This window comes from Vulpes vulpes, chromosome 13 (assembly GCF_048418805.1).
Source record: "Vulpes vulpes isolate BD-2025 chromosome 13, VulVul3, whole genome shotgun sequence".
NCBI classification, from domain to species: domain Eukaryota; kingdom Metazoa; phylum Chordata; class Mammalia; order Carnivora; family Canidae; genus Vulpes; species Vulpes vulpes.
This window is the reverse complement of record NC_132792.1, coordinates 609,294-636,892: the sequence shown is the minus strand read 5'-3', so window position 1 is coordinate 636,892 and position 27,599 is coordinate 609,294. Positions and strand designations below refer to the sequence as shown.

General features: G+C 59.6%; 1 protein-coding gene across 17 annotated transcripts in view; it reads right to left on the bottom strand.

Moving 5' to 3' along the window:
• The window catches only part of TSNARE1 (t-SNARE domain containing 1), a 145,701-nt gene that overhangs the window by 87,165 nt on the left and 30,937 nt on the right, over nt 1-27,599 (bottom strand). For 9 of the 17 annotated variants that reach the window (XM_072733754.1, XM_072733762.1, XM_072733761.1 and 6 more), the window contains exons 2-6: nt 22,293-22,418; nt 15,393-15,542; nt 13,844-14,338; nt 2,796-2,873; nt 1,920-1,989 (exon numbers count right to left, since the gene is read on the bottom strand). In XM_072733754.1, coding sequence (XP_072589855.1) covers nt 1,920-1,989; nt 2,796-2,873; nt 13,844-14,338; nt 15,393-15,542; nt 22,293-22,380 — 881 coding nt within the window. In that variant the 5' untranslated portion in view covers nt 22,381-22,418. The remainder of the gene's footprint in view (nt 1-1,919; nt 1,990-2,795; nt 2,874-13,843; nt 14,339-15,392; nt 15,543-22,292; nt 22,419-27,599) is intronic. The other 8 variants (XM_072733759.1, XM_072733755.1, XM_072733756.1 and 5 more) reach the window with 1 other exon arrangement.

Sequence of the window (27,599 nt, the reverse complement as noted above, 5' to 3'; positions counted from 1 at the left end):
ACACCGCTCCGGGGACCCAACCTGGAAACAGGCACGAAAAGAAGGATCAACCACAGCTCTGTTCCTGGGAATCTCGGTGGTCCTAATACTAAGAAATGGGAAAAGTCGGAAGATGAGGCTCAGAGTCTCAGCTCAATAATTACCCAGATTCCACAGCGTCCTCTGCAGCTCTGGAGAGCGTGTTTTTAGTGTGTAGTAAGGGCACACTCCACCTCCCCCCGCCCCCAGAATCCTAATGGTAAAATGCGGGATCCGGAACATTATTCACCAAAATCCAATTCTGCAAAATGCGTAAGGACTGGAGAAGAGGCTGGCAGGAAATACCAAAATGTTAACAGTGCCTCCTCAGACATCCTGTGTGGCCACATTTCCTATAATGAGCATATGCTACTTCCACAATCAGAAAACAATATGTTATTCTTAAAAAAGAAATAAAAAGAATAATTAAAAACAGGACTTCACATAAAATCTGCAAAGGGCCCTCAGTTGCCTTAAGCTCTGAACCGCCCCCACCCCAACTCGGCAGAAGCGGTCCCAGTGAGCCTGTAGGGATGGACAGGAGGAAAGGTGGACAGATGGCTAGCTGGGTGAGTACATGGATGGGTGAACCAACCCATGAGTGGGTAGCCAGGTGGGTAGGTGGTGGCTGGATGGTAGAGGGGTAGGTAGTGGGTGGGCAGATGGACGGGTAGGTGGGTGTATGGGTGGGGAATGAACGTGTGGGTGGGTGGGTGGGTGGGTAAGTGGTGGCTGGAAAGGTAGAGGGGTAGGTAGCGGGTGGGCAGATAGTCGGGTGGTGGGTGTATGGGTGGGGAATGAACGCGTCTGGGTGGGTGAGTGGGTGGGTGGATGGGGGAATGAACATGTGGGTGGGTGGGTATGTGGGTGAGAAGTATGGATGGGTAGCTGGGTGAGTGGATGGGTGCACACACAGATGGACGGGGTGATGGATAAACAGATGGAGAGGGACTATGGCCGACGTCAATACCAAGAAGAGACAGGTGGTCTTGGCCACAGCCCACACTCCTCAGGGCACGTCTGGTCCACCACCCCACACTATCGTCTCTCCCAGGCAGGATGCTCAGGCTCCATCATCATCAACCCGGGGTCCCCTGGCAAGGCGGTGGCAAAGGGAACAAGGGCTTAAGTGCAGGTTTCCAGCTCCTCCTCAGAGCCCCCTGCCCCCTCCATGCCCACACCAATGCAGGCATCACGTGGTATTCTCAGGAAGTGTCACCAGGCCCAGGGTGGCAGGCCAGGAACGGAGCTGCCCCCTGCCCCATGCCTGCCAGGCCAGCCCCCTGCAGAGATCGCCTTTCTTCGTCCCCAGCGACCCGGCACCCGAGAAGCCGCTCTGTGAGGAGCACCACCTCATCCTAGGTTGGCTGCTTCACCCAATCCAACCCAGGGCAGGCCTCCAGGCAACCCCAAAAGGAAAGCCCAACAGGATCCCATAGGGGCACAATCAAAACCATGAAGCCCCACTCCAAGCTAGTTTGTGTGTCCGCTGTGTGTGTCACACGGTTTGTCCCCAGGTGTGTTCACAAGTGTGTGGGCCCCATCAGTGAGCTCTGCTGTGTGACACACATGTGGGCCAACATACAAAAACATACAAGCAAATGCATGCCTGTCACCTGAGTGCACCCTGTGTGCATGTGTGTGTGTGTGTACAGGTGTGGCAGGCACACCTGGGCTTCCACATGGCATGGGTGCAGGCACACCTGTGTGCCCCATGGAGGGTGGCGCCCGGGTGTGAGCTCAGCCTGAGACTCCAAGCACAAGCTGGCCCAACTCTCAGGTATGTGGGGTGTGTGTGTGGTCGAGGCAGGTGTTGGGCTGGTATGTGCACAGGCAGGCATGCAAGTGGGTGCAGGCGCACCTGTGCACACCCATGGGCACGCACATGATCACACACTCACAGGCTCTCCCTCAGCTCCTGCGTGTCACTCGGTGTCCCCAAGGACCGGAGGCTCTGCTCCAAGGAGCTCACTGCCAAGAGAAAGGGACAGGTGTAAGGAGAAGGATCTCCACCAGGTGATCCCGCCTCCAGGGGGCACCCCCACCCTCAGCAGAGGCAGGCCAGGGAGCCCAAGGGCATGGGGCCAAGGCCAGGGAGCCCACTCAGTGACCATGGGCAGCTAGAGCCAGGACTGCTGCTGTCACGGCCCAGCCCTGCCCCACACCCCATCATCACGCCCAGCAGAGCCCCCCGCCCCCCTGCCAGCAGGGCCCTCTCCTCAGCCATTCGGGCCAGGCCCACAGGCTCCCAGCTCTCAGGAGCCGCCCCTAGGGGCCTCGCCTGTGGTCTGGAGAGGGGGCTTTTCTCCTACTGACCTGGCAAAGCTCAGGGATCAGGGGAAACACCAACCCTTGTGCCCAGGGTGTGTGAGGTGAGCCACCCCACGACCCCAAATCTGCAGGAGCTGAGGATGAGGCCTGACGGCCCCAAGAGGTGTGCATCTCGCTCCTGATCCCAGCCCCAGCGCCCTGTCAGCCCATGCTGCCCGGGTGAGGCACCCCTTCCCGGTGGGGGCTTGTCCAGATTGCACGGGGCACACAAGAGCAACAGCCGCCAGCGAGCGGGGACACATGGGCCTGCCCCGCCCTGCCCTGAGACCACAGCACTCAGCCCATGCTCTCCTGGGACAGACAGCAAGGCCTGGGCTGCAAGTGGCCAAGTCAGGGGAAGGCCACGGGCACACCCACCACCCTGTGTCACCTTGACTGCCTGCAATGTCAGTGGCTCGAGACGGCCAGGTCCAGTGGGGGTGACACCGGGCCTGGCACAGACTCACCGCTGGAATTGATTTGGAAGACGCTGGCTGACGTCTGCTGGAACAGCTCCTGGAGGTCACTTGGGTCCGCTTGTGTGGCTGGGAGACAGGAGAGGGGAACACACATGGTCACAGAGCTGCCTGCCCCAGGCAGTCACACCGTCCTTGCTCGGGGTCACCCAGAGCGTCAGGGATGAATGCCCAGCCCGCCCCAGGACACTCAGAGCCAGAGGAGAGGGAAGGAAGCATGGGGGTGGCCCCAGGATGACCCCACCCCAGGGTGCCGGCGGGCCCAGCACCCCTGTGCCTCCGGGCTGGGCGCACTCAAGAGAAACAGGGACTCAGGCCCATGTGAGCACTGCACATGCACGTGCACAGTCACTACAGATTCACGAGTCACAGAACAGAAACCACCCAACACCCAGCAACTGATGCTGAAGTGGGGTCCGTGCCGGCGATGAGTGTGCTCGGCCGCGCCCAGGAACAGGCGGTCACAGACGATGCAGCTAAACCTCTAAAACCTGCAGTGAAGGAAGCGGGCAGGGGCCTCGTGCCATGGGGTCCTGCGGACACGCAGGGTCCAGACCCACAGGGATAGAGAGCAGATCCGTGTGGCCAGGGGACAGGATGACCTCTAACAGAATGTTCTGGATTATTCAGTGATGGCTGCACACACTGTTGCAGATACTAAAAACCACTGAAGTGTGCATTTTAAGATGGATAACATGGTGAATTTTATGTGTGCAGAGTTTCACTCAATTTAAAAACTCTACTGAACGTTGTGTGGACACCACCAACCGCTGGAGGGCCAAGAAGGTCACACACTGTGGCCACTGCGGCAACGTCTGCCTCCCTTAAAGGATGAGGCCCTCCCAGCCCGGTGGCCCAGCCCACCCCATGGCCCTGCCCCACCCCAGGCCCAGCCCACCCCGAGGCCCTGCCCACCCCGAGGCCCTGCCCACCCCCTGGGCATCCACCCAAAGACCTGAACAGGCCTACAAGAAGCTGGTGTAAGACGCTGACGGTGGCTTCATTCTCAGAATGTGCAAGGGGTGTCACTGGCCACCAACAGAACACACAGGCCCCTTCCCACGACGAGGCCGCCAAGAGGAAGGACTCACATGCATGTCTACACTGCCCACCCCACAGCCCCAGGCCAGCTGGTGCCTCAGCCTGGATGGGCCAGACCTGGGCAGGTCGTCCGGCAATCAACAGGGATGTGTCCGTGATGACAAGGGTCAGGAGGTGCACTCTGACGAAACACAGAGGCGGAGGGGGCAGCAGCCCGGATGGGAGTGGGGAGCTGTGGCCTCTGGGCCCCCACCCCGGGCTGGGCAGCCTCGCAGCCCTCGCCCCTGTAACAGGGAGCCCGGTGTGAGTTTTTCTCCAGGACACACACACACACACACACACACACACGTAGGGGCTCGGCACCGGCTCCCGGCCTCTTGCCTCATTAGAAAGCGAGAGGAGGGGGCAGTCCAGGTGGCTCAGTAGTTTGGCACCGCCTTTGGCCCAGGGCGTGATCCTGGAGACCCAGTATCAAGTTCCACGTCGGGCTCCCTGCATGGAGCCTGCTCCTCCCTCTGCCTGTGTCTCTGCCTCTCTCTCTCTGTGTCTCTCATGAATAAATAAATAAAATAAAATAAAAAATAAAATAAAAAAAGAAAGCGAGAGGAGGAAGTACTTGGCTCCAAGAATCTATCCTATTCTCCACGTCCATGTGTAGATGATTCCAGAAGCCATTTACACGGGGGCAGACACCATCCACTGTCCCTTCTCCAAGCCTCTGGACCTTTCCCAAAGCCCGTCCACCGCCCCCCCCCCCCACCGGCCAGCCCTCCAGTGGCCATGCCAAGCCCTGGCACCCACCAGCACCCTGTCTACTCCTGACCCTGTGGGCTGTGCATCTTTCCAGATGACACTGGCTTATTGGCTCCGAGACATTCTGTCCCCAGTCCAGGGGTGAGGCAGCCGAGCTCAGAGACGTGGAGGCAGTAGGGGCCCAGAAAAGGGCAGGGGTGGGGCCGGGATGGCAGCCTGTACAAAGGTGGAGAGCCACATCCTGCAGGGCAGGGCAGCTGACGGTCTCAGTGGGAGACACACAGATGCAGTTCCCCAGGCCCTGTTCCAGCGCCAGGCTGTGCAGAGCCCTCAGGGGGAGCAGGCCCCCTATGAACTGGGGGGCTGGGGGGGCCAGCCAAAGTGGGCAGGTGCCTGAAAGCAGCCTGCGTGGGTGTGCCCACCTGGTGATAGCAGCAGGGGTAGCTGCCTATGACACCGACGCCACCACCCCCTTGGGGTTTGATGCACACGGGACATATCGTGGGCAGGTGTGGAAACCGGGGCAGGACAGGGGGTGTGGGGCAGCTGTCAGCCGGCTGCCTTGGGAGCTACTGCAGATCCCCGGGGTTTTGGGGGGGGTACAAATGTCCCAGCCCAGCAGCAAGGACAGTAAGCCCACCATCCAGAGGTCTGGGGGAGGCCGTGGGGGCTCCCACCTCAGGGGTGGCAATACCCGGGAATGCCAGATGCCCGCTGAGGCCTGTCTCCCTAAAACCCAGTCTCTCCTTGGTCCTCACACCTGGCCATGCGGCTCGGACACACCCCGGCAGCCAGAGGGACCTCAGGACGGATCCCACCCACACCGAACACCCTCTACCCCACGGCAGTGAGAGCTTCCCTCTCTCCCTCTCATGCTCTTACAAGGAAGCTGTGAGCCTGGGGCTGCATCTCACCTCTCTTCCCTTCTGGGATGCCCTGTGGCTTGATATCCGACCTGGGGGCACCACCCGGGAAGGGCACAGCTGAGGGGAGCCCCCACCCCAGGGAGGGCCCCGTGGAGCAGAGCTGCCCTGGCCACTGCAGGGGGAGAGAGAGGCTCCAAGTCACTGTGGGGGCAGCTTAACCTCTTCTTTACTACAACAAGGACACATCGGTACAGAGGAGCTTCTGGAGACCTGACAGTTGCCCACGTCCACAAACACGCTGCTAGGGCTGCCGGGGATGCGGGTGGCCAGGGGTACAGGCTCACCTGGACTGTGTGTGCCCTTCAGTCGGGGCAGGCAGTGACAGGTGACCACGGGAGCACAGCAGGGCCTCTGCACCCAGCCCAGGGGACCAATGCAGGGCAAGGGTGGGAGGACACGGGGAAATAGGTGGCCGGGCTGTAGGAGGCTGAACTTGCACAAGCAGAGGGAGAGGGAGGACACCAGATGTCCTGTGGGTGTGATGGGGAGGGAGGGGTGACCAGCAGCACGGGAGGCAGAGGAGAAACAGAAGGAAGACAGAAGAGGTCACTGGGTCAGCAGCGGGTCAGCTGTGGGTCCCGCAGCGGGACTCTCAGGTCAGGGGCGTGTGCCAGCCAACAGAAAACAGAAATTAAAACTAAAAAATAAGCCAACCTCTCCTGGAATAACAAAGCAGAGTCCCTGTCATAAGGGAGCAGGGCCCAGGAGCACCCTCCCCTGAGAACAGTGAAAACACCAAGAAACATGGGAAACAATGTTCTGATCATGGACGAGCCGGTGCAGCCCCGGAAGCCCCAGGAGAGGACCCCCCCAGGCTGTTTCCTAGGAACAAGTCCAGACTACAGAGCTAGGTGGGCAGGCTGGAGTGGCCCCGGGGGTCGCTGGGGCCAGAGGTGGACCCCGGGGGCCTGGCAGGTGCAGCAGCTCCCTGCGGGCAGGAGCCAGAGGTGAGACCATGAGGCAGAAGGGGCTCCAGGAGCTCGAGGACGCTGCCCCAATCCCCTGGTCTCTGGCCATACATGTCTGTGTCTGCATGGGGAGAGATGCCCCTCGGCCCAGGGAGTGGGGGCCACCTCCTTCCCCCCAGGGTCAGCATGAGCCGTGGAAGTCACACGGGAGGGGGACAGGAGTGGAGCAAGCACCCAGGCGTCCAGCTGTGACCACACGGTGCCACGCCTCAGGAGTGGGGGCAGTGAGTCCCCAGGCGGCAGCTACTCAAAGGTGCCCTGGATGATTTTTAACACGAGCCCTAGAAGATCACAGTGACCCACACACAAGCTTACTGCCCTGGGACAAAGTCTAAACCTCCTCAGGTAAAACAACCAAACCCAGCACCAAAGCACTCAAAATTCACGATGAAAACTTACTGGACATGTGAAGAAGCAGGACACGAGACCCCAACCGTAAGAAAAAACAGCCAACATAAAATCAGACCCAGAAACAACAGAAAGGACATAACAAGGGGAGAAAAGCATTCGCTGAAGCTGCAAAAGTGCTGAAGGACATAAAGGGGTGCACCTACTGGGTAAGGACAGAGAGAACCCAAAGGGAGACATCCACAGCACGCTTCCACTGTGTGGGATCGGCCGCAGGTGCCGTGCTGCCGGGCAAAGGGGAATGCGTCTGAGCAAAGCATGGGGGCCTCTGGGTGACACCCAGCAACCCGGCACACATGGAGCCACAAGACAGGAATGAAGAGAATTTCAAGAAAAAAGGACCAAAAGTATCCAAATTTTATGTAATTAAAAACTGAGAGCTCCATTAAGAATTTCATTAAGTACCAAGCAGAACAAATATTAAAATTAAGAGCCTAAGACATGGTTTTCAGAACTGCAGGAAGCCTGTGAAGAGGACACTTTCGAAGCAGCCAGAGGAGCACATGCCCCCACGGAAGGAACCACGAGGGATGCTGCGCCTTCTGTAGGAGCCCTGGAAGCCAGGCCCAGACATGCCACAGTGACATCTGCGAAGTGCCAAGAGAAAGGGAAAAAAAAACCTTCAACCAGAATTTTATACCCAGTGGAAATATATTTCAAGAACAGAAGAAAAACAAAGATTTATTTTTTTTCAAAGATTTATTTTAGACAAAGAAGCTGACTCTGCCCCCACCAGCTGTGCACCCCAAGAAGCATTAAAAGAAGCTTGTCAGGTCAGAAAAAACAACAAAAGGAAATGTGGTTCTACATGGGAAGCCAGAGCCTGGGAGGGCAGGCGTAACGGTAAATAAAGACACCCGGTCTCATTTTGTATTTATCTCAGGGACCATCGATTATTAAAGTGAAAGCAGTAACGAGGCGCGGCCAGCAGTGTTGCACGGTCGCGATGGGGAAGCGGGAGTCGGCTGCATCACAGGCCAGGTGACAGAGCAGGACCTGAAGGCAGGCTGTTGGCAGCTCAGATGGATGTCAGAGGCTCGAAAGCATCTACTAAGATACAAAACAAGCAGGTATCACTGATAAGCCAAGAGCGGAGGCAAATGGAATGATAATACTCAATTACTCCAAAAAAAAAAAAAAAAAAAAAAAAAACGAAGGAGGAAAGAAAGGAAAAGAACGACAGGGAAATACAGACGGCAAACGGCAAACGGCAAGATGGGAAACTTAAATCTGAGCACACTGGCATTTGTGCTGACGACACGTGGCCTAAACCTGAGGCCCCAGCACAGGCCACGTGCGGCCACGGCTGCCACGCTGCAGGGCGCAGGTGCCGGAAGCTGTCACCACCTCAGCTCTCGTGGACGGTACCCCTGCCACCGTTCCAGTCAAGGCAGAGACGGTGAGGGGGGTCCAAAGCAAACTCCACGTACACGGAGTACGAGAAAAGCACTTCTTATGTAAAACCAGACACAGCATGTAAATCCAAGGGCTGGAAAATACGTCGTGCAAGCCCGTCGTCATAAGAAAGCTGGAGAGGCTACAGCAACATTGAGATTTCAGAACAACGCAGGTAAGCCGAGATAAGACGAACAGGTTTACGGTGACAAAGCGGCCCTAAACATGCACGCTCCTAATACCACAGCTCGAGGATGTATGGAGCAGGGACTGACGGAAGTGGAAGGAGAAACAAACCACAGCGAGAGTCAGCAACACCCGCTCCCAGCAGTAAACAGAGCAGCAGACAGCAAACCAGCGAAGATGCCAAGACTTGACCACCACCATCGATCAAGCTGACCTGAGTGACATTTACAGGACGCTCCCCCCAACAAGAGCCGATACACACGCTTGTCAAAAGCACACGGTACACGCACCAGGATCCACTGTGTTTCACAGAATACAGCAAGTCTCCAAATGTTCGTAACAGCTGCAATTAATACGAAAGATTCTCTGACCACAACAGAATTAAGCTAGAAGTTAGCAACAGAATGATTATCTGGAAACAGAAAGAATTATCTGAACTGTTACACATGCTCCTAAACAACCACTGCTCAAACAGAATATTACAAAGGAAATCAGAAAATACTTCTGAATGAATGAAAGAAAAACATAACCTATACAAAAGTGTTTAAATAAAGCGACACACACAGGAAAAGGTATAGCAATAAACACTTACGTGAGGGAAGAAGAAAGGTCTCAAGTCAACGATCTAAGAAAAGCAAATTAACCCCAGACCGAGGGAAAGGAAGGAAATAATAAAGATGAGCAAAAATCAATTAACTCGACAGTGGATAAATAGAGAAGATTAATGAAATCAAAATCTAGTTCTCTGAAACAATCAATAAAATTGAAAAACATACAGTCAGACTAGTCAAGTATGAAACAGAGAAACACAAATTAGCAATGTCGGAAATGAAGGAGCCGGTCTCACCGCCGACTGTGCGCGCTTCCAAACAATGCTGAGGAATGGCGCACAGATTTCACGGCAACAGACTTCACAGCTCTGATGAAATGGGTGAGCTCCTTGAAAACAGACAGATCAAAGCTCCTAGGAGAAGCAGCAGAGGCCTGGGCAGCGACACTGTAACATGTAGCCTGCGACACTGTAACATGTAACCCTCAACACGTAACAATGTAACACATAACCCCCTTGAACAAACAGCAACATTAAAGAAACTGCTGGGCAGCCGGGGTGGCCCAGTGGTTTAGCGCCACCTTCGGCCCAGGGCTTGATCCTGGGGTCCCGGGATCGAGTCCCACGTCGGGCTCCCTGCATGGAGCCTGCTTCTGTCTCTGCCTGTGTCTCGGCCTCTCTCTCTCCCTGTGTCTCTCATGAATAAATAAATAAAATCTTTAAAAAATAAAAAATAAAGAAACTGTAGTTTCAAATCTTCCCATGATGAAAATGCCAGCTCAGAGGCTTCCTTGGTGAACTCTGCCAATGTTTACAGGAAGAATAATATCAGTGCTACACAAACTCTCTCAGAAAACACAGGAGGAGGACATAATTCCCAACTCGCTTCAAGACCTACTTTACAGTTGGGATAGTCAAGGTGGCTCGTCATTGTGTAAGCAGAGACCCAGGTGGCTGGGAACAAGTCCACCTCCCAATAAATGCAGCCACCAGGCTTTAGACAGAAGCATCCAGGTGGTTCAGTGTTTTCAATCAACGGTGATGAACAACTGCATATCCGCTGCACCCCGACCCCAAATTAACAGAGCTCAGACCAACTCCACATGGATTAGACACTTAAATGTAAAATGTAAAACTATGAAACTTCAAAAAACAGGGGCGCCTGGGGGGCTCCATCAGTGAAGTGTCTGCCTTCAGCTCAGGTCATGACCTCTGGGTCCTGGGATCGAGCCCCACATTGGGGTCCTTCTCCCCAGTGGAGAGCCTGCTTCTCTCTCTCCCTCTGTCCCCCCACCCCCTGCTCGTTCTCTCTCTCATGTGAATAAAACCTAAAAAAAAAAAAAAAACTTCAAATGACAGTAATTCTGGAAATTCGTAGTAGGCAAGAACTTTTTAGGTGGGATACAAGGAGAAACCCCAAAACAAAACATTGATAACATCGAAACCTAAAAAGCTTCAGAAAGACCCCATCGAGAAAAGACAAGGCAGCGCAGAGCCTGACAGGAGAGGTCTGCGGCACAGCTGTGTGACGGCCCGGAACCCAGGTGGGGACGGGTGGGAGCCACAGGGGCCGGCCCACCACCTGGTGTGGACGCCGACCACAGCAGAGGCCACAGGCGGCCCGCGAGCACCCGGCGTCACCAGCCAGGATCCCCACCGCCACGGGACGGCTAAAATCAAATCAACTGCAAGAGCGAGGGGCTACAGGAGGCAGGGTGTGCACAAGCCCCTGGATCCTGTGGGAACCGAGGTAGGACTGCCACTTTGGAAACCAGTTAGGTAGTTTCCGAGAAAGTTACATATATCTATCCAACCCCCCGAAGAGTGACAACATCAGCCCACGCAAAGATTTTACCCAAATGTTCACAGGACCTTCACTTGGCCAAAAGCGGGCAACCAGACGCCATCCACCAGGGCGGAGAAGACACAAACCGTGAAATGTGCGCTCCTGAGCCACGGGAAGACACGCCAACCGACCCCTGACACACGGCTGGTCCTCCACATGGGGGTCCACGTGCCTGGGAGTCCGGAGGCCTACCCCACGGTGACACAGAGCTAACTGCGGCTGCCTCGGGCCGGGGCGCGGCCTGGGCCCCCTCACTGAACCACTCGTGGATGCGCTGTATCACTCGTAAGTTCACCTCCGTGAGCCATGTCCCAGGCCCCCAGCGAGGGGGTGAGGCCCGAGCACTCACCCCCGCTTAGCCCCACTGCCCACGGCCCCCACACAGCCCTTCTTCCAGCTCCTGGACTCCCACCCTCCTGCCAGGCCCTGCCATCCTTTCCCACACACAACTACACGTACCAGAAACACCTGCTGAGCAAAGCAACACTCCTTGAAGGAGTCCGGGGAAGGCACCCCATTCCCCAGTCCTCCAGGACACACACCCCAGAAAGCACGGAGAAAACCCTTTAGACTCTTTTTCACGCCTCCTGAATGACTTCACTCACTCGGTTGAATAAAATAAAGTCAAATCAGCAGAACTTCTCTCGCTTTTCTCTGGGGGTCCTCGTCCCCACCCCTCTTTTTCCACTGTGAGCAGAGACAATGGGGCACTCCGGCTCCGCAAGGCATCTCTGCGCAGGTGCACAGCCTTATCTGCCCGCTGCAGGAAGGGGACCCGAGGCTGCCAACGCACACTTGGCAATGCCTTCTGTCCGCCATGGGGCCCAGCTCCGCGCCTGCTCCAGCCACCTGCCCTCACTGCCCTGGGGCCCAGAGCAGCTGCTGCAGTGGCCCCACCAGGAGTGCGGGAGGAGGAGGGGCAGGGGCAGAGAGAACCCCCTGGGAACTGACATCACCCCCACTGCCCCACCAGGTGGGCCGGCCAGACGGCGGGCTCAGCAGCCTGAGCGGCCGACAGGGGAAGTACTGGGGTGTCGACTCAGGCCAGGCAGGATGAAGCTGAGCAGCAATACAACGCCCCGAACACAGGGCAAGCAAGGGAGTCAGGGGACCTCTCCCGCCCAGAGCACACAGGCCCGGGCCAAACCCGGTGCCCCAGGGCGCTGGCTCTGCTGCCGAGGGGATGACAGCAGCGTCTCCTCATAGGCTACTGGGAGGCCGGGCACGACCGCAGCAGCCCATTCCCTGGACAGCACTGGCCACTTCCCCATACAGGATGTGGGGATGTGCACGCCCCACGCAGACTGACCCCAGCGAGGACAGGTCCAAGCATGCTCAACAGCCGCCAGCAGCAAAGGACAAAACAAAGCCCCGTGGCCAGGGCATATACTCCCCTCACAGCCACCTCCCCAGGGGGACCTTGCACTTCTCACCTCTGAGTCGCTGCTGGCCCACCCGCCTCCCACCCCCACAGGCCCTGCTCACTTCCAGCTGAAGGACAGAGAGAGAACAGAGCTGAGGGACCGGTCCCCAGGGCCCCCTTCTGAGCCTGGTGCACACGTCAGGGCTCCAAAATACAGAGAGCCACGCTTGGTGCACCTGATGGGAGAAACCCGGAGTCCCAGAGTGTAGCTGGAGCAGGATCATGTGGGGACCCCGCATCCAGCCCCAGGACCACCTCTGTGGCCTGGAGCAATCACTCAGAATTCAGCCACTCTAAGAGCCCACCTGAGCCACGGAGCTCAGTGTACAGGGTGCTCCACGGGCCTCCCTCGGTTACCCACCCAGGCTGGACCTCTGGCCCGGGGGCATCAGGGGACCCTGAACCACATGAGCACGAGGCAGAGAAAGGAAAAGGTGACAGCACGGGGATAATGCACTGCAGCATCGGGGGCCTCCTCCTTCCCCAGCAGCAGGCCGCTGAGGGTGCCCAGAGGACAGGGCAAGAGGAGGCTGTGGGGCGGGGCGGGGGGGGGGGGGGTCTGGCCTGAATGCAGGCTCCCCGGCCAGGGCCCATGCTGAGGGCACTGGAGGAGCAGCCAGGGAAGGGCTGGGTACAGGGGGAGATGGGGGCAGCCCTGCATTCCAGGGGGATGACCCCACTGCAGGTGGGTCGGGAACGAGGAACAGCCAGGAACCTGCGCCGTGAAGGCTCCCTCCCCGGGTGGCAACTTGAAAATGCCGAGGCTGCTTCGGGCCACAGAGCGGCTAATCGTGCCCCTATGTGGGACCCGCCCCACGGAGCTCCCAGCACAGCACCTGGACATCAGGCCCCCAGCCCCTCGCCCACCGTGTCCAACGAGAAGTCACACCCCGCGGAGCAACAGTCCCCTGGGCAACAGCGTGGGGAAGGCCCACCTGAGCTCAGGTGACCCGACGCAGAAGGGCTGGCCCAGCCAGGACCGAGGCCTGTTCTGGATGTTAAACCAGCAACAGGGCCCGGGCTCCAACCGCGGCTCTCCCACCCAGGTCGTAGAAGCAGGAGGTCAGGAGGAGCGCTTATCTAGCAGCCAGGGTAAGAGCGCCGGATGCACAGGGCAAGGGAAGCAACAGGCCATCTCGGATAACACGCAGCAAGCGCCATCTCGAAAACCTCGTATTTCAGATGCGTGTACACAGGACCCCGCGTAAGAGAATGTGTTTCTTCCTGTAGATCAAGGTCCAGAGGCAGGAAGCAGACGACCTTGAGAGCAGACCCGCGACTTGGTGCCCAGCTCCCCACTCCGCAGCCCGGCATGGGAGGGCAGGGACAAAGCGGCAGGGGCGCACGCTCACCTGAACGCCTGGATTCTTAGCAAGCGGTCCCCATGCGGCCCGGCAGGTGCGGGCGTGAAGGAGCAGGAACCCCCGAGCCCCTGACAGTGGGAAGAGGAGGCAGCCGCGGCAGGGGGTGTCTGGGGCAGAGGGACGAGGGGGCCTAGGCCGCAGCGGGGCTCTGATGCTGCTGGCCAGGACCAGGAACTCACCTTGGGGAGGCTCCGGGTCGACACCCTCAGGGGACGGGGCCCGGCAGGAGAAGGTCTGGGCCACGGCCCGCTCCACGGGGGTGAGGGCCAGGGCTGGGGGCGCACCGGGGCCAGGACCCACGCGGCGGAGGTCACCCAGCTTGCGCCGCACCACAGCGCGCAGGTCCCGCCACTTGTGCTTGAGGTCCCCGACGTCTCGGCGGCAGTAGCCCAGGGCGTTCACGGCCTGCAGGATGCGGCTCCACACGCGGTACCTGCGGGCGGGCTCTGCCCTCAGCAGCCCGCTGCCGAACAGCAGCTGGTGGTGCTTGCTGACCTTGGACACCAGCACCTCCGTCTCCTGCGGGCAGAAGTTGGGCTTCCTCTTCTTGGCGCGCGTGGCACCAGGCCCCGCCAGCCGGCCGTGGGCCCCACCGGCGGAGTCCTTCCTCGGGGCGGCAACAGGCGGTGAGGGGGGCTCCGGCGTCCCACGGCCTTCGACGGCGACCCCTGGCCCTGGAAAGGCACCAAAAGGCAGGTGTTGAAGGCCCTGGGCCAGTGGGGTGGCAGCGGTGGCAGCGACTCCCAGGCACCTCCTCTGTGGCTTCGACTTCAGTACACCACCACCTGCTCCGGCCACCGCCCCCTCCCTGCTGGGTGTCCAGAGGCCTGGGGACACGTCCCAGCCACAACGCCGCCTGACGAGGCACCATCCGCAAGGGACTTCGTGGCCGGCTATGGCGCCCATCTCCCCAGAGGGCCACGGCCGGCCCTGCCCAGCTGCCACCATCCGGAGCAAAGCAATGTCCACGGGAGAAGGCACTGGGCTGCTCCCAGACACCCCCCCAGGGGCAGCCTCATCGAAACGCTCCACCACCCCGGCCGAGAACCCCGGCCTCCCTGCCCCGCGCGAGAGCCCAGCACTCAGAGGGCAGGGGCAGGGGCAGGAGGGCGGGCAGGGCCCGAGGGCCTGGTGTGTACCTCCCACCCCTGCCCCCCGAGCCCCCACAGCCTCCCAGTCCTCAGGTCACAGGGCCCCTGGCTGGGCAGGCAAACAGCCAAGTCCCCGGGCCTCTGGCACTTGAAGCTTTGTCACCAGCCAGCCTGTGCTGCCGGGGTGCAGGGGCCTCTGTCGGGGCATGAGGGGCAGCCACCCCGTCAGACCACAGGCTTCCCAGACGGAGGGGAGAGCCCCCAGCCCTGCGCGCCCTGAGGGCAGCCGTGTGAGCCCCTGGGGAGCACTCAGCCCTCCCGTCGCCCCATCACCCGAAGGCTGGCTCTACAGAGGCCCAGAGCCAAGCACCCTGAGGCTCCCTCACCAGCCCCCCTATGGGGACCACCCAGCCTCACCCCCGGAGCCCACGGGGGAGCCCACGCGGCCCTGACGCACACGGTCATCACTCGACACCCCTCCCGCCACTGGCCCAGCCCCCACGCCGTCTGCCGTCCTTGGGAGGGGCATGGGGTGGAGGGTGTAGACCAACTGGAATCCTGCGGCAGCTCGCCCCCAACCCCGCCTGCTGGCCCCCCCTCCTCAGGGCTCCCGGACCCAGCACCCGAGCGGAAGTACCTCGCTTCCTGGCCCTCGGGCCTCTGGGCGTGCCCGCCGACCCCAGATCACCTTCCCCGTCCTCGCCCACACAGGGGTCCCGTGGGCTGCTCTCTGGCGACGGGCAGGGGAAATGGCGGATTCCGTACTCGGTCCAACATTTAGCGCACTCTACAGACAGCAAGGGACAGTCACAGTTACACCCAGCCTGCCCACAGAGCGGCTCAGGGCGCTGCCCGCAGAGCAAGGCCCCCAGGCAGGACAGCAGGTGCCCTCAGCCCTCCAAGCATCCATGCCAAGAAGCTCCATTCAGGCCCACCTCCTCCAAGAAGCCCTCCCAGACTGCCACACCCTCTGCAACAGCCACTTTTGCTGAAGACCAGCACCGAGTTCAGAATTGTATGTGTTCCAGATCTTTCTTTAAACCACAACTATTCTAAAAGGTGACCCCAAACAAGGATGAAATCCCCTAGAGCGGAGCCTTCAGGTGTGGCCCACGGACCAGGTGAGGGCTCTGATGGCTGTTACCTGTCGGCGACAGAAAACGTGCAAAAAAGGACAGTATGGCCTGAGGGATGCTGGATGTTTATGACAATTCAAAATCACCACAGCAGCCAAGCAAGGAATCACTCTGCTCATTAAGCCATTGTTCCACGCCGCATCGGGAGTGAAAATAAAAATAAAAACCGGCCCTTCCTGACGCTCGGCTGCAGAGCCCAGGAGCAGCAGTGCGGGCACCTGTGCGGCCTCCTCCCAATACCTGGGCCCCACAGGCCCCGGCATGGGGTTGGGCCCCCGGGGGAGGACACTTGATTTTCTCCTCGATTATTCCCACTTATTCAGACACTTGCCGGACACGTTTTGCCAGAGTCGGTCAAACACCTTACAGCCCCTCAAAGACGGGCCTTTCAATCCCCGGCACCCGAGTCAGTGAGGGGGGTACATGCCAGAGCCCTGGGGCCGTGGCATGACCCTGTTCTCTCTGGAGCTCTCTGGAAGGGCAGCTTCCAGGGAGCGCGCTCTAGGAGGTGACACACCCACAGCCACCCCGAAACCCAAGGACACGGACTATCTGAGGCCCATGCCAGCACGGGGCTCCCGGAGGGCAGCTCCTTCCCGGGAAAGGCCTCCGACTCATATGCCCCAGAGGAGGGACAGCAAAGGGCCCCTGTCCAGCCCATGCTCTGTGTCCCTCTGCGGGGGACCACAGCCCAGCATGACAGGGACAGAAGGGCCGCACCGTGGAGTGGGAGGGCCTCAGAAGGCCATCTCGGCCATCCTCCTGCCTCCAGGCAGCAAGGACCCAAAGCCTGTAGGCAGCCCATGGGGCTCCCGGCCAGACCTGGGGGCTCCACCCCTCACACACAGAGCCTCCCTGCTCCAGGCAGGATGGAGGGGGACAGGCAGGGCGGCAGCCTCGCTTATTCTGGGGACGGAGGTTCCCACGCCACAGACAACAGCAGCAAAGTGGGCTTCTGCCTCAGACTAAAAACCGTCCTAGCCATCCGGGGGGGCAGACATGGCCCTGGACAGTCCCAGCACGGTCTCCAGGCAGCCAGGGCGGATGCCCCACATCCAGGCGTCTCTGTGGGTCTGGGGTCTGACCACGAGCCTCCACTATAGGGACCATCTCCCAACAGGGCACATCCTGTCACTCCCCCTCCTCCCGGACGACTTGGTGGGGAGCATTGGGACGGGCCCAGACACCTGCGCCAGGCTCCCTTGCAGACACACGTCCCCCCGGCCCAGCCACTCACCCAGACAAGGGTAAGGAACAGGCACAGCTGCCCAGGTACCTAGGTCACCATCTGCTGTGGAGCCCCCAGAGCCCCTCGTGTGGCGGCAGGACACCCGGGGAGACCAGGGGCCCCAGCTGGCAGCCCACATCATTGCCCACACCACCACCTAATGACCCCCATGCTGGCATCAGGTCACCAAGTCCAGCCCCTGCCCACCTCCTCCTCCAGGAGGACCTCTCCTCCTCCAGGCCCCTGTGGAGGGACCAGTCTGGTCTGCCCTCCAAAATCACTTGAACTCTGAGGGGGGCCTGAGGCAACTATTGTTTGTTTCTGATTATTAGAATACACATAATTATGGAGAAAAGTTCAAATGCGACAATTATAAAGAAATGATAAAGGCCGTCTGCAACCGCAGCATCGGAGGTGAAAGCCGTTACCACGGGGCTAGGGGCCTTGCACAACTGGAAGACTCTGGACACAGCCTTGCTTCCTGCACACCGTGCACCTGTCACCACGTCGGACGCGCGTGGAGGTCACCAGCGATCTCCAAGATCTCCACGCTGATGCCCGCGTGACGGCCCATCTGGGCTATGCCTCCCCGGCCGCCTGCCTCAGCCACGTGGGGACAGCCTCTGTCTCTCCGTCCGCAGCCTCGCAGCTTCCCGCAGCCCAGGGAGGGCAGGGCCCCAGAGGGAAGGCAGCGGGTCCGGGAGCACGGGCGTACTGCCACGGCCCTGACCGTCCCTCGGGGCACCGGCGAGGCTCGGGCCCTCCCAGACACCGTGAGCAGCCCGTCCCTCCCGCCTCCTCCCAGCGCCGGCCCCTGGTATGAGGTTCGGAGGTCTTCCTTTGATTTATGGGAGTTCTTTATGTATTAATAATCCACCAGTTGGCTTTCTGCTGTGTTCCTGCTGCGATCCTACCACAAAGACGTTGCCCTAAGCTCCACATAATTACCTCCAGGGTGGCACGTACCCCACAGTGGTTGGGCGCAGCGGGTCCCGGATGACAGCAGCCGCTCCTGCATAGGCCCGGATCTCTGCCCGGCCCTGCCATCCTGCCTGGCGTGCCAGCCCCTCCCCGGGAGCCTGTCCAGGTCACCCCGTAGAGGAGGGGGTGAGGAACCAGCAGCAGCTGGCCTCAGCAACGGTCAACAAACCAGGACAATGCAAGTCCTTTCCTGACAAAATTGCAATTAAGTAGACATCATTTTTAAGAGACAAGTAGGTAAGAATACATATGTTTGGAAACAATGAACTGTAGTTCTAAATAAACCCTGAGGGAATAAAAAATAAATAAATCTTGAGTCAAAGAAGAAACTATAATGGAAATAAGAAAACACAACTGAACTTTAATTTTAAAATACCACACACTTCTGAATGCCTGACAGTCAACCAATGCAGTGACCGTCTGAACACTTACAATCTCAAGTGTTTTTACTACAAAAGAATAAAAACAATACGAATGAAATAAACATCCAACTTAGGAGTTAGAAAAATAACAGCATCAACTCAAAGAGAGAAGGAAAAAAATAAAAGTGGGGTGCCTGGGTGGCTCTGTAGTGTCTGCCTTGGGCTGAGGGTGTGACCCCGGGGTCCTGGGATCGAGTCCCGCATCGGGCTCCCCGCAGGGAGTCTGCTTCTCCCTCTGCCTGTGTCTCTGTCTCTCTCTGTGTGTCTCTCATGAATAAATAAATAAAATCTTTAAAAAATAAAAAGAAAATAATAAAAGTAAGAATGCAAATCAATCATATAGTAGAAGGTATCAAGAAAGTCAGAAGTCAGTTCTTCAGGGAACCTTATAAAAGTGCCAAACAGGGCAGCCCAGGTGGCTCAGCAGTTTAGCGCCGCCTTCAGCCCAGGGAGTGATCCTGGAGACCCGGGATCGAGTCCCACATCGGGCTCCCTTCATGGAGCCTGCTTCTCCCTCTGCCTGTGGCTCTGCCTCTCTCTCTCTCTCTGTCTCATGAATAAATAAAATTTTAAAAATAAATAAATAAATAAATATCAAAGTGCCAAGCCTCAGTCAAGACTAATTATAAAAGAAGATAATACGGGAGGTACAGACAAACTCTCTTAGGAATACAAAAGGGAATGTGATTCAGATACTGTGACCATTCATAGAACAGCAGCTGCCACAATGGTAAACCTGTGCAGACCTCAGCCTTCGCGGTGGCTGTGGCTGGGCAGGGGCAGAGCAGGGCAGATGGAGGGCGCGAAGGCCCCAGCCAGGCCCTCGGCCATACCACAGTGCGGCCCCATCAACAACCGGCAGCTACTGGCTACATTTTATTTCAGTAAATCCAAACATCCCAGTGAAACAGACACAGGTCTCTAAGAACAACACAGCAAAACTGACCCAAGAGGAAACAGAGAGCCTGGAAGGTTTCTATGCCTGGAGAAGTGAACTGCTTGTCAAAAAGTGCTCCGTGAAGGAAACACGAGGCTCAGATGGTTCTGCAGCAAAATCCCAGGAACACCTGAGGAACGTGTAGTCCTATTCTTCCAAAAACTCACACGGGATATAAACACCATGTCACTCAGCATCACAGGGGCTCCAACCAGCTCAGGAAGGTGGGAAGAAGAATGGACTCATTGGGGAAAAAAAAAAAAAATTCCCTATTTACAAATGATGCCATCTAAACAGAAAAGTTCAGATTCTACTAATAATTACAGTAATAGAATGAGTTCAACAATATGGCACAATATAAAGTCAGTGGACAAAAACCTATTACACTCCACGGGGAAAATGTGGTCTCTTCAAAAAATAAACTTCAAGGGGAAAAAAAAAAAAAACAGAACGATGGAAGAGAATCTGGAGCTTCAGAGAGACTTGAGGGGCCTGAGCTGAGTCAGCTGAGCTGAGTCAACTGCAGCACGTGGGTTTTCCCAGGGCCCTGCTTTGCGAGGAGCCACCGAGCGGTCAGTGATGCCAGGGCGCACCTGACCAGGCACTCCAGCGGTGCTCCGGCGATGTGCACAGTCCCCCCCTTGCAGAGGCACAGGGATGCGTCAACACAGGAGGTGCACTGTGTCTGGTCCTCGCCACAGAATGGCATACAGGCAGCCCAAGGGGCTGGATGTGCCACAAGGGGGCACCTGATGAGGTGGCCTGGGCAGCGCGGGGGCTCATTACTTTTTTTGTGTCTACTTTTCTATGTTTGAAATGGTCCCTATTCAGAAAGTGTGAAAGTAAAGCATTTAAAAATTAAATAAAAATCTCGAGACTGTGTTTTTTCAAAAAATCCAATTGTCATATAGATGTATCAGCAACAAAGATCTGAAAGTGCAATATTCAGAGTGCTATCTCTTATGATAACAAAACACGTGTGTTTTTGTTTTTGTTAGAACAAATAAGAAATACGTAAGATCTTTATAATGAAAGTTATACAACTTTACTGCAAAACACGAAAGAAGATCTGAGGAACAGAAAGAGACACACAAGCTCATGGACTGGGAGCCCACGGACGATGAAATGCCAGATCTCGCCACATTAATGCAGCAGATGCATGGCAGCTCCAGCCAAAACCCCGAGCCTGACGAGGGGATTCTAAAATTCATGTTCAAGAACAAAGTGCCAAAAACACCCAAGACATTTCTGAGGGAAAACAAGTGGAGCAACTTGCCGTGAAAAATACCAAAAATTGTAACTCAGAAAATTATGGGGGAGTTTTGCACAGGAAGAGAAATATTGACCAAAAGAACCCACACGGAAACATTATTCATCACCGAGCTCTGGCTCCGCAGGTCTGCGGGACTGGGACGCCAGGACAACCCGTGGTTCAAGAGAGAAACACAGCATTGCAGCCCCGCCCTCTCCACGCCCCGTAAACAGCGATCAGACAGGGAGGGGATGGGAAGACTTACACCTGAACAACAGTCATGTCAGCTTCAGAGCAGGTGCAGGGGCACCTGGGGGGCTTGGGGGTTGAGCATCTGCCTTTGGCTCAGGGTGTGACCCCGGGGTCCTGGGATCAAATCTTGCATCGGGCTCCCCGCAGGGAGCCTGCTTCTCCCTCTACCTGTGTCTCTGCCTCTGTGTGTGTGTGTGTGTGTGTGTGTGTGTGTGTGTGTCGTGAATAAATCTTTAAAAAAGAGAGAGAGAGAGAGAGAGAGAGCAGGTGCAACGCCAGTATCATCCTGTGGTAGGACTCATCACACAGAAACCCAAACCCCACATCAGACACCAGCACGCTCGAGCCAGCCACAACTCAAACTCCACTGGCTAAGCACCCGCGCTCCCCAGCAGGCGCCGCACCGAAAAGGAGGCCCAAAGTGGATGAAGATGCATAGAGCAACGTTCCAGAAGAAAACCTTGCAAATCAGTAAGAGGAGGGCAAACTCCAGGGGAGAGTTGGCTGAGGAGAAATGGGTGCATCCCATCAGTCACCAGAGAAACGTAAATGAGAACCAGCAGAGCACGGCCCGCCCCGACTGCAGACGCCCACCACCGGCCCCCGCCAGCTCTCAGGCGGACGAGGCCGGGGCGCCGAGGGCAGCGGCTGGCACCAGCACACGCCTCACGTGCATGGCAGCCCAGAGCCGACAGCTGTCCTCCTGCTGCCGGGCCACAGGCCCCAAGAGACGCACTCCCTGGCCCTCCCATGCAGAAGGCACCGGTGAACAGGGAAACGAGAGCACGGCGCTGGCGGCATCAGGGACTCGGGGCAGAACCAGCAAAGGGCAGGGTAAAATCCCACAGTTCCAAAGTTGCACAAGGTTCCACGTGGGGACGCAGACGCGTGTAAGCAAAACCAGAAAGAAAGGTCAGCAAGGAAGCCCGAGACACAGGCCTCGGGGGAGGCGGCGCTGGGGAAGGGGAGGCGCCTTGGAAGGCCCGGCCAGCCTCAGTTTCCTTCTCTGTATAGCAAGAACTACACCCGTGCTGCGCCCGAGCATCCCTCCACTCTGCTGCCTGCCAAGCGCCCCCGGCACCTGCAGACCAGCTCGGTGCCAGGATGACCGCAGACCCCAGGCCGCCCCCCACGGTAGGGCAGCCCCTCCTGCTGCTGACCCAGGCCAACGCCAGCCACCCCACCCCAGGCAGGGCCAGTGTCGCTCACCTGAGGCCACAGACAGCGTCGGTCACACAGAACCGCCCACACCTGCCACCATCCCGACAGCAGAGGCCCGTCTACGGCCACCCCCACCCCACCCCCAACACTGTGAGCCTCTGTCATTACCTAGGGGCTGATAGCCTTGTCTGGAAGATCCCCCGAAAGGACCATGGCTCCCCAGGCCGCCACTGCCAGCGATGGATCCGTAGGACATCTTCTCACAGAGAGCAGGGCCTCTGCCTTCCCACAGAGCTGGAAGAGACAAAAACCAGGTCGGGAGGGAGGAGAGGCGTCAGCGCCCAGATTCGGGGTGCACTCGGGCCCCTGCCCACCCACCCGCCCACCCTCACCCCAGGCGGCCCCACGCCTCCACCCCCAGGGCAGTGGCCCCATGGAGCCCCTTCAAAGTGCCTCCCACCATCCCACGTGGGGACAGATGCCGCATATCAGTTCTCCCTGCGAGGACCCCTCTCGAAGGCCGCGGGGGTCCCACCATTCTCTGTGGAATCCGCCCACCCCTGCCGCACAGAGAGCTCAGGGGCTTGTGCACCTGCCACATCTCCAGCTCCAGCTCAGGCGTCTGAGCCACAGCGGGCGGCAGGACGGCTGGGGGCGGCTGGGGGCACACGCAGCACCTGCTGCTAGGACGAGACACTGACCGTCCCTGACCTCAGCGTCCTCATGTACAAAACCAGGGTAACGCGAGGACCCGCCTCCCGGGCCTGCTGTGCAGAGTGGGTGACACGCAGGGTGACAGCTGGCGCTCAGAACACAACCGCCTGCACGAGTGTGACACCCGCCGTCCCGCCCGCCTGATCTGCTCCTCCGGGAACCGCAGCTCCAGGAAGGGGGTGGAGACATCTCCAGCCTGACAACCGCCCCCCGGGGCGCCCAGTGTCGCCAGCTTTCTGGGTGTCTGCACATGTGCATGCAGAGACTCGTCCAGCGTCTGCCACATTTGCCACTTCCCAATGACGCTGGCACGGCTCGTCGGGCGCTCCGGATGGGCCAGGCTGGGCACGCAGCGCTGCGCGACCTACGAAAACCTAAGTGAGGGCAGATCTGGGCCCCACGTGGGCTCACCGGGGGCGAGAAGCAGGCCCACGCTCCGGGGGTCGGCGGGGGCCGTGGAGCTTGCTGCCCTGCCGCGCCCTGCCCCTGCTGTGCCCGGGCTATCGGCCACCCAGGGCCCGTCCACGGCCAGGAGGTACCCAGAGCTTTGATTTAGGGGCATCACATCTACCAAGGTTTCCTGCATTCGAGATCAAAACGAAGTTTTAAAATACACTTATGAATTTATTGTAAAATAACAAGAAATCTACTCTGTTAGATAAGTAACACGTCTTTATGAAACAGAGCTGCATTTTCCCAAACAAAACAGTTCAGAGCGACGAGTGCTCGCGTCTGACTCTTGGTGAATCTCTCGGGGGGCTCGGCACACACGCCGGTTCCCACCCCTGCTCCCGGGGCCAGCTGTGACACGACGCTGGTCCGGACGCAGACAAACTCAGGCCCCACACAGGCTGGCTGTCGGCGTTGGGGGGGGGGGGGGCCTGGGGACCCCGACAGGGACTCAGGGTCCCTGGGGAAATCACATGTTTTCCTGTTTCATGGGTCCCAGGCCTCAGATCCCGGCTGCCTGGCAGGTCCCTGCAGAACTTCCCCTCGCTTTCTGGACGCTCCCCGAGGGGAGATGGACAGCCGGGGGGGGGGGGGGGGCAGAGACAGCTGGCAGGGAGAGAGGACCCAGGGGTGCCCGCCGGCCTGGAGGAGAGCAGGTCTCAGTGCAGCAAGTGGGGCACCTGCATGCTCACCAGCCCGCCAGCCTGCCAGCCTTGGGCTGCACCTGGGAACACACGAGAGGCAGAAGACGGAGCCCAGGACACTCGGGGTCATGGTGCAGAGCGGAGCACTGGGGAAGAACAGCGTAAAGCAGGAAGCACACTGGTGCCCAGGACCCCCGGCATGCACCCACACCTCCCTGCACACCTTACAAGGCTCGGGGTGCCACTCTCACCAAGACCTGTACGGAGGCCCCACCGCTGCCTCCCTGGCAGACAAGGATGCGAGGCACAGAGGGGTAAGGCGCCACAGGCCACACGGCTGGCAGCAGAGAAGGGTGTGGATTCGGCAGGGCCAGCCAGTGCCCACGATCTCACTGCACGGCCTCCCCGAGGGTGAACCCAGGCCACCCGGCCCCTCGCCACCACCCTCAGAGACAGGAGCACAGCAAGGCCTGAGAGGGCACAGTGGGCACAGGAGAGCAGAGCTCGGAGGAAGGGTGCTCGTGGTGTCGGGGATGCCACCCAGGAAGCAGGAGGAAAGACCAAGAGGACTGGAGATCGGGACCAGCCCCGCTCCCACACCCGGGGGACAGCAGTCGGGAGGGAAACCAAGGCAAGGGGATGCGCCACCTGGACAAGGTCATCGAGCTGGCACTGTGCAGCACGGCCCCATGGGCCTGCCCTGTGTGGCGCATGGGCCACCAAGAAGAACCCGAAGACACAGTGGCCCCGCACAGGCACAGAAGACGCTTCCAGACCCACATGGGGCCCGTCACTGCCCTTCCTGGGAGAGGACGCCAGGCCGTGCTCCATCCAGCACCGATAATCCAGGAAAACAGGAAGAGCAAGATGAAGGACCCCGGGGGCAGGTGGGGGGCAGAAGGTTCCAGAGAGACTTCCTCGGGGAAGAGGGAAGACCGTGGCATCAGGGCACAACCAGGCCCCAGGGAAACACGCTGAGCGGAAAATGGGGACCATCCCGGTTCACAGCGGGGTTCAGCCTCAGCAGCAGGGGCAGTCGGCAGAGTCCCCGTGTACCTGCGGGTAGGAGGCAGCCAGGAGGGGGGTGGTGTGCATGTGTGTGCGTGTGTGCACATGGGTGCATACGTGTGCACGTGTGTGTGCGAGCACACACCTGAAAGCACACGCCAATCCTCATCTTGCAAGTCACTAATGTCCAACTGCTGAACAGCTCGCAGCGGCAGTGACGAGGTCACCGAGAGCAGAGACAGGCGGTCCCGAGACCCGCAGGGTAGAGAGCTAACTGTGGGGAGAGGAGGGACGGGCGACTGCTACGTCTCAACCACCAAGGGCTCGCTGATCCTCCAAACTTAGTATCACAGCTTCATCTGTAAGACGCCAATGACGTCACCATCCAGAAAGAAGAGTCTGGAGACAGCAGTGGGCTGTGGGGGTGTGTGCCCTGAGCAGACGACCCGGGCAGGGACCCAGCGTTCTCCCCAGAGGCCAGGAGGGCAGCCCCAGGGCCACCGAGCATCCTGGGGAGGCCACGAGGACCCCAGGCGGGCTCACGGGAGGATTAGGCCCAACTCCGCAGACACACCCTGCGCACCCACAGGGCACTGGGCACCGCGTCCCTTGGAAAGAGGCGGGCCGAGGACGTGAAGGTTCGTCAGGAGTCAGCCGCAATGTCCCGTGACGAGGGCCCCAACAGGACGCTCTGCTCCCCAGAGGAAGCAGCTCAAGCGGGGTCTGGGCAGGAGCAAGGAGGAGCTGGCCGACGGGGTTTGCAGAGAGAGGGACAGGGCAGTTCTGGGGGGCAGGCGGACCACAGGCAGTGACAGGGGCTAGGTGAGGAGCACCCACGACCCTCCCAGCCCAAGGGGTGTCCACATGCGCAGCACAGGGAGGGCGCCGAGCCAACAGCACCAGCGAGGGGCCACAGCAGCCACCAAGCGGCCCTGAGCCATGCCGGGGCGAGGGACGGGCAGTGAGAGCCAGGCTGCAGAGGCAGGAAGAGAAAGACCCCCGCCCGCCACCTCATCTCACTTGTGACCTCGGCCTGGGGTGCCCTGGACAACGCGTCCACTGTGGCAAAGGCCGTCCCACCGCCGGAGCCACAGAAGGGCGCCCCAGCCCGAGGACCAGAAGCACAAAATGCCAGCGCGTGCCCTCCGCCTGCTGCCCTGGGCCCCGAGCCCCCGGGGGACCTGGCACCCAGCAGGCACCCCCTGTCGGCGGCAGCAGCGAGGGGCACCCTGTGCCCAGGCCGTGCCATCGGCTCCCCCGATGCCGCTCCCGCTCACCCACCCGCAGCGGCTCACGGCCCGACTCCTCAATGGGCGAGGACAGGTGGACGGAGCAGCTGGACAGAGGCCACTGCAGCCACCGGCAGCCGGGGACGGGGCAGGCTGGAGGGCAGGGCGGATGTGGATGGGCAGGGGGCGCAGGGACAGCCCTGGACGACCTCAGAGCCTTGGGACAGAGGCCACAGGAGCGACGTCTCTGCTCCCAAGGAGGCCGCCCCCTGAGCCAGGACTGCCAGCCGCCTCCGGCCTCCTGCCCCCCAGCCGGCGCCAGGCCCTCCCCGGCCGCCGCCCCTCGCGGCCCCCGCCAGCAGCCTGAAGGGAGCCATCTGTCCTTGCACGGCCTGAATCCTGCTCCGAGGGTGGCAGAGGAAGCGGAGGTGCCAGGGAACGCCCCGGCCACGCAGCCCTGCCCCCGGGACAAAGCCCCTCGGCCCAGGAGAGGGGAACAGACGGACAGGACGCCGCCGGACCCTGGTCAGGAGGCAGCACCCGGATACAGCTCCAGGCTGGGGTCCAATGACCCCGACTCCAGGGCCGGTGCCAGGGCTGAGGCGGGGCAGGTCTGGCCGGCCGGGCTCCGGGCAGGACACGACTGCGCGGGCAGCTTGCTTCCGTCGGCCCGGGGCTCGCAGAGGCGGTGAATTCCCGAGGCCACGGTCGGCCTTCCTAGCAGCAGACGCGGAACAGCATTTGCCGGACGGGGGTGCCCTAGGACAGGCCTGCTCCCCTCAAGCTGAAGGGGGCCACAAGGATGGAAAGCAGGTCCTGCCCAGTGGGGTCCGGCCCTCGGCGGACCAGGGCGAGGAATGAATCAGTCCACCTTGGGGTCTTCGCTCAGCGGACCTGCGACCTGCACGGTGAAGGGGGCCCCGAGCTGCCGCTGCACGGACGAGGGGGGAGGCGGGGGGCTGGCGCGCCATCGTGGGGACCTCCAAGTGCCGAGCACTGGCCTCACCCTGACAGCCCGGGGACCTGGCCCTCGGCCCGCACTCTGCCCGGGGTGCCGTCCTTTGCCAGAGCCCTCCCTCCTCTCTACCCCGCACCAACCCCAGGGCTCACCCCGCCACCCCACCTCACCCTTCTTCCCCACCCCTGTGCAACCAAAACGCTGGTTAATCCAGCTTTCGAGGCAGGACTATGCCGGTGCCCACACACCATCCTGGGACCCAGGCAGGCGTCGGGCTGCGGCACATCCTCGGTGGCCGGGTCCCCTCCCTGGACACACGGTGAGCCCTTCCTTCTCTGGCCACACTGCCAGGCCAAGGCTCTGGGGCTGCGAAACAAGGCTCACAGCCCTGACCACGGGGCCACTGCACTGCTCTGTACCCGTCCTTTGTCTCCACGTCACTGAACCACAACAAGCAGAGCAGGCTCGAAGC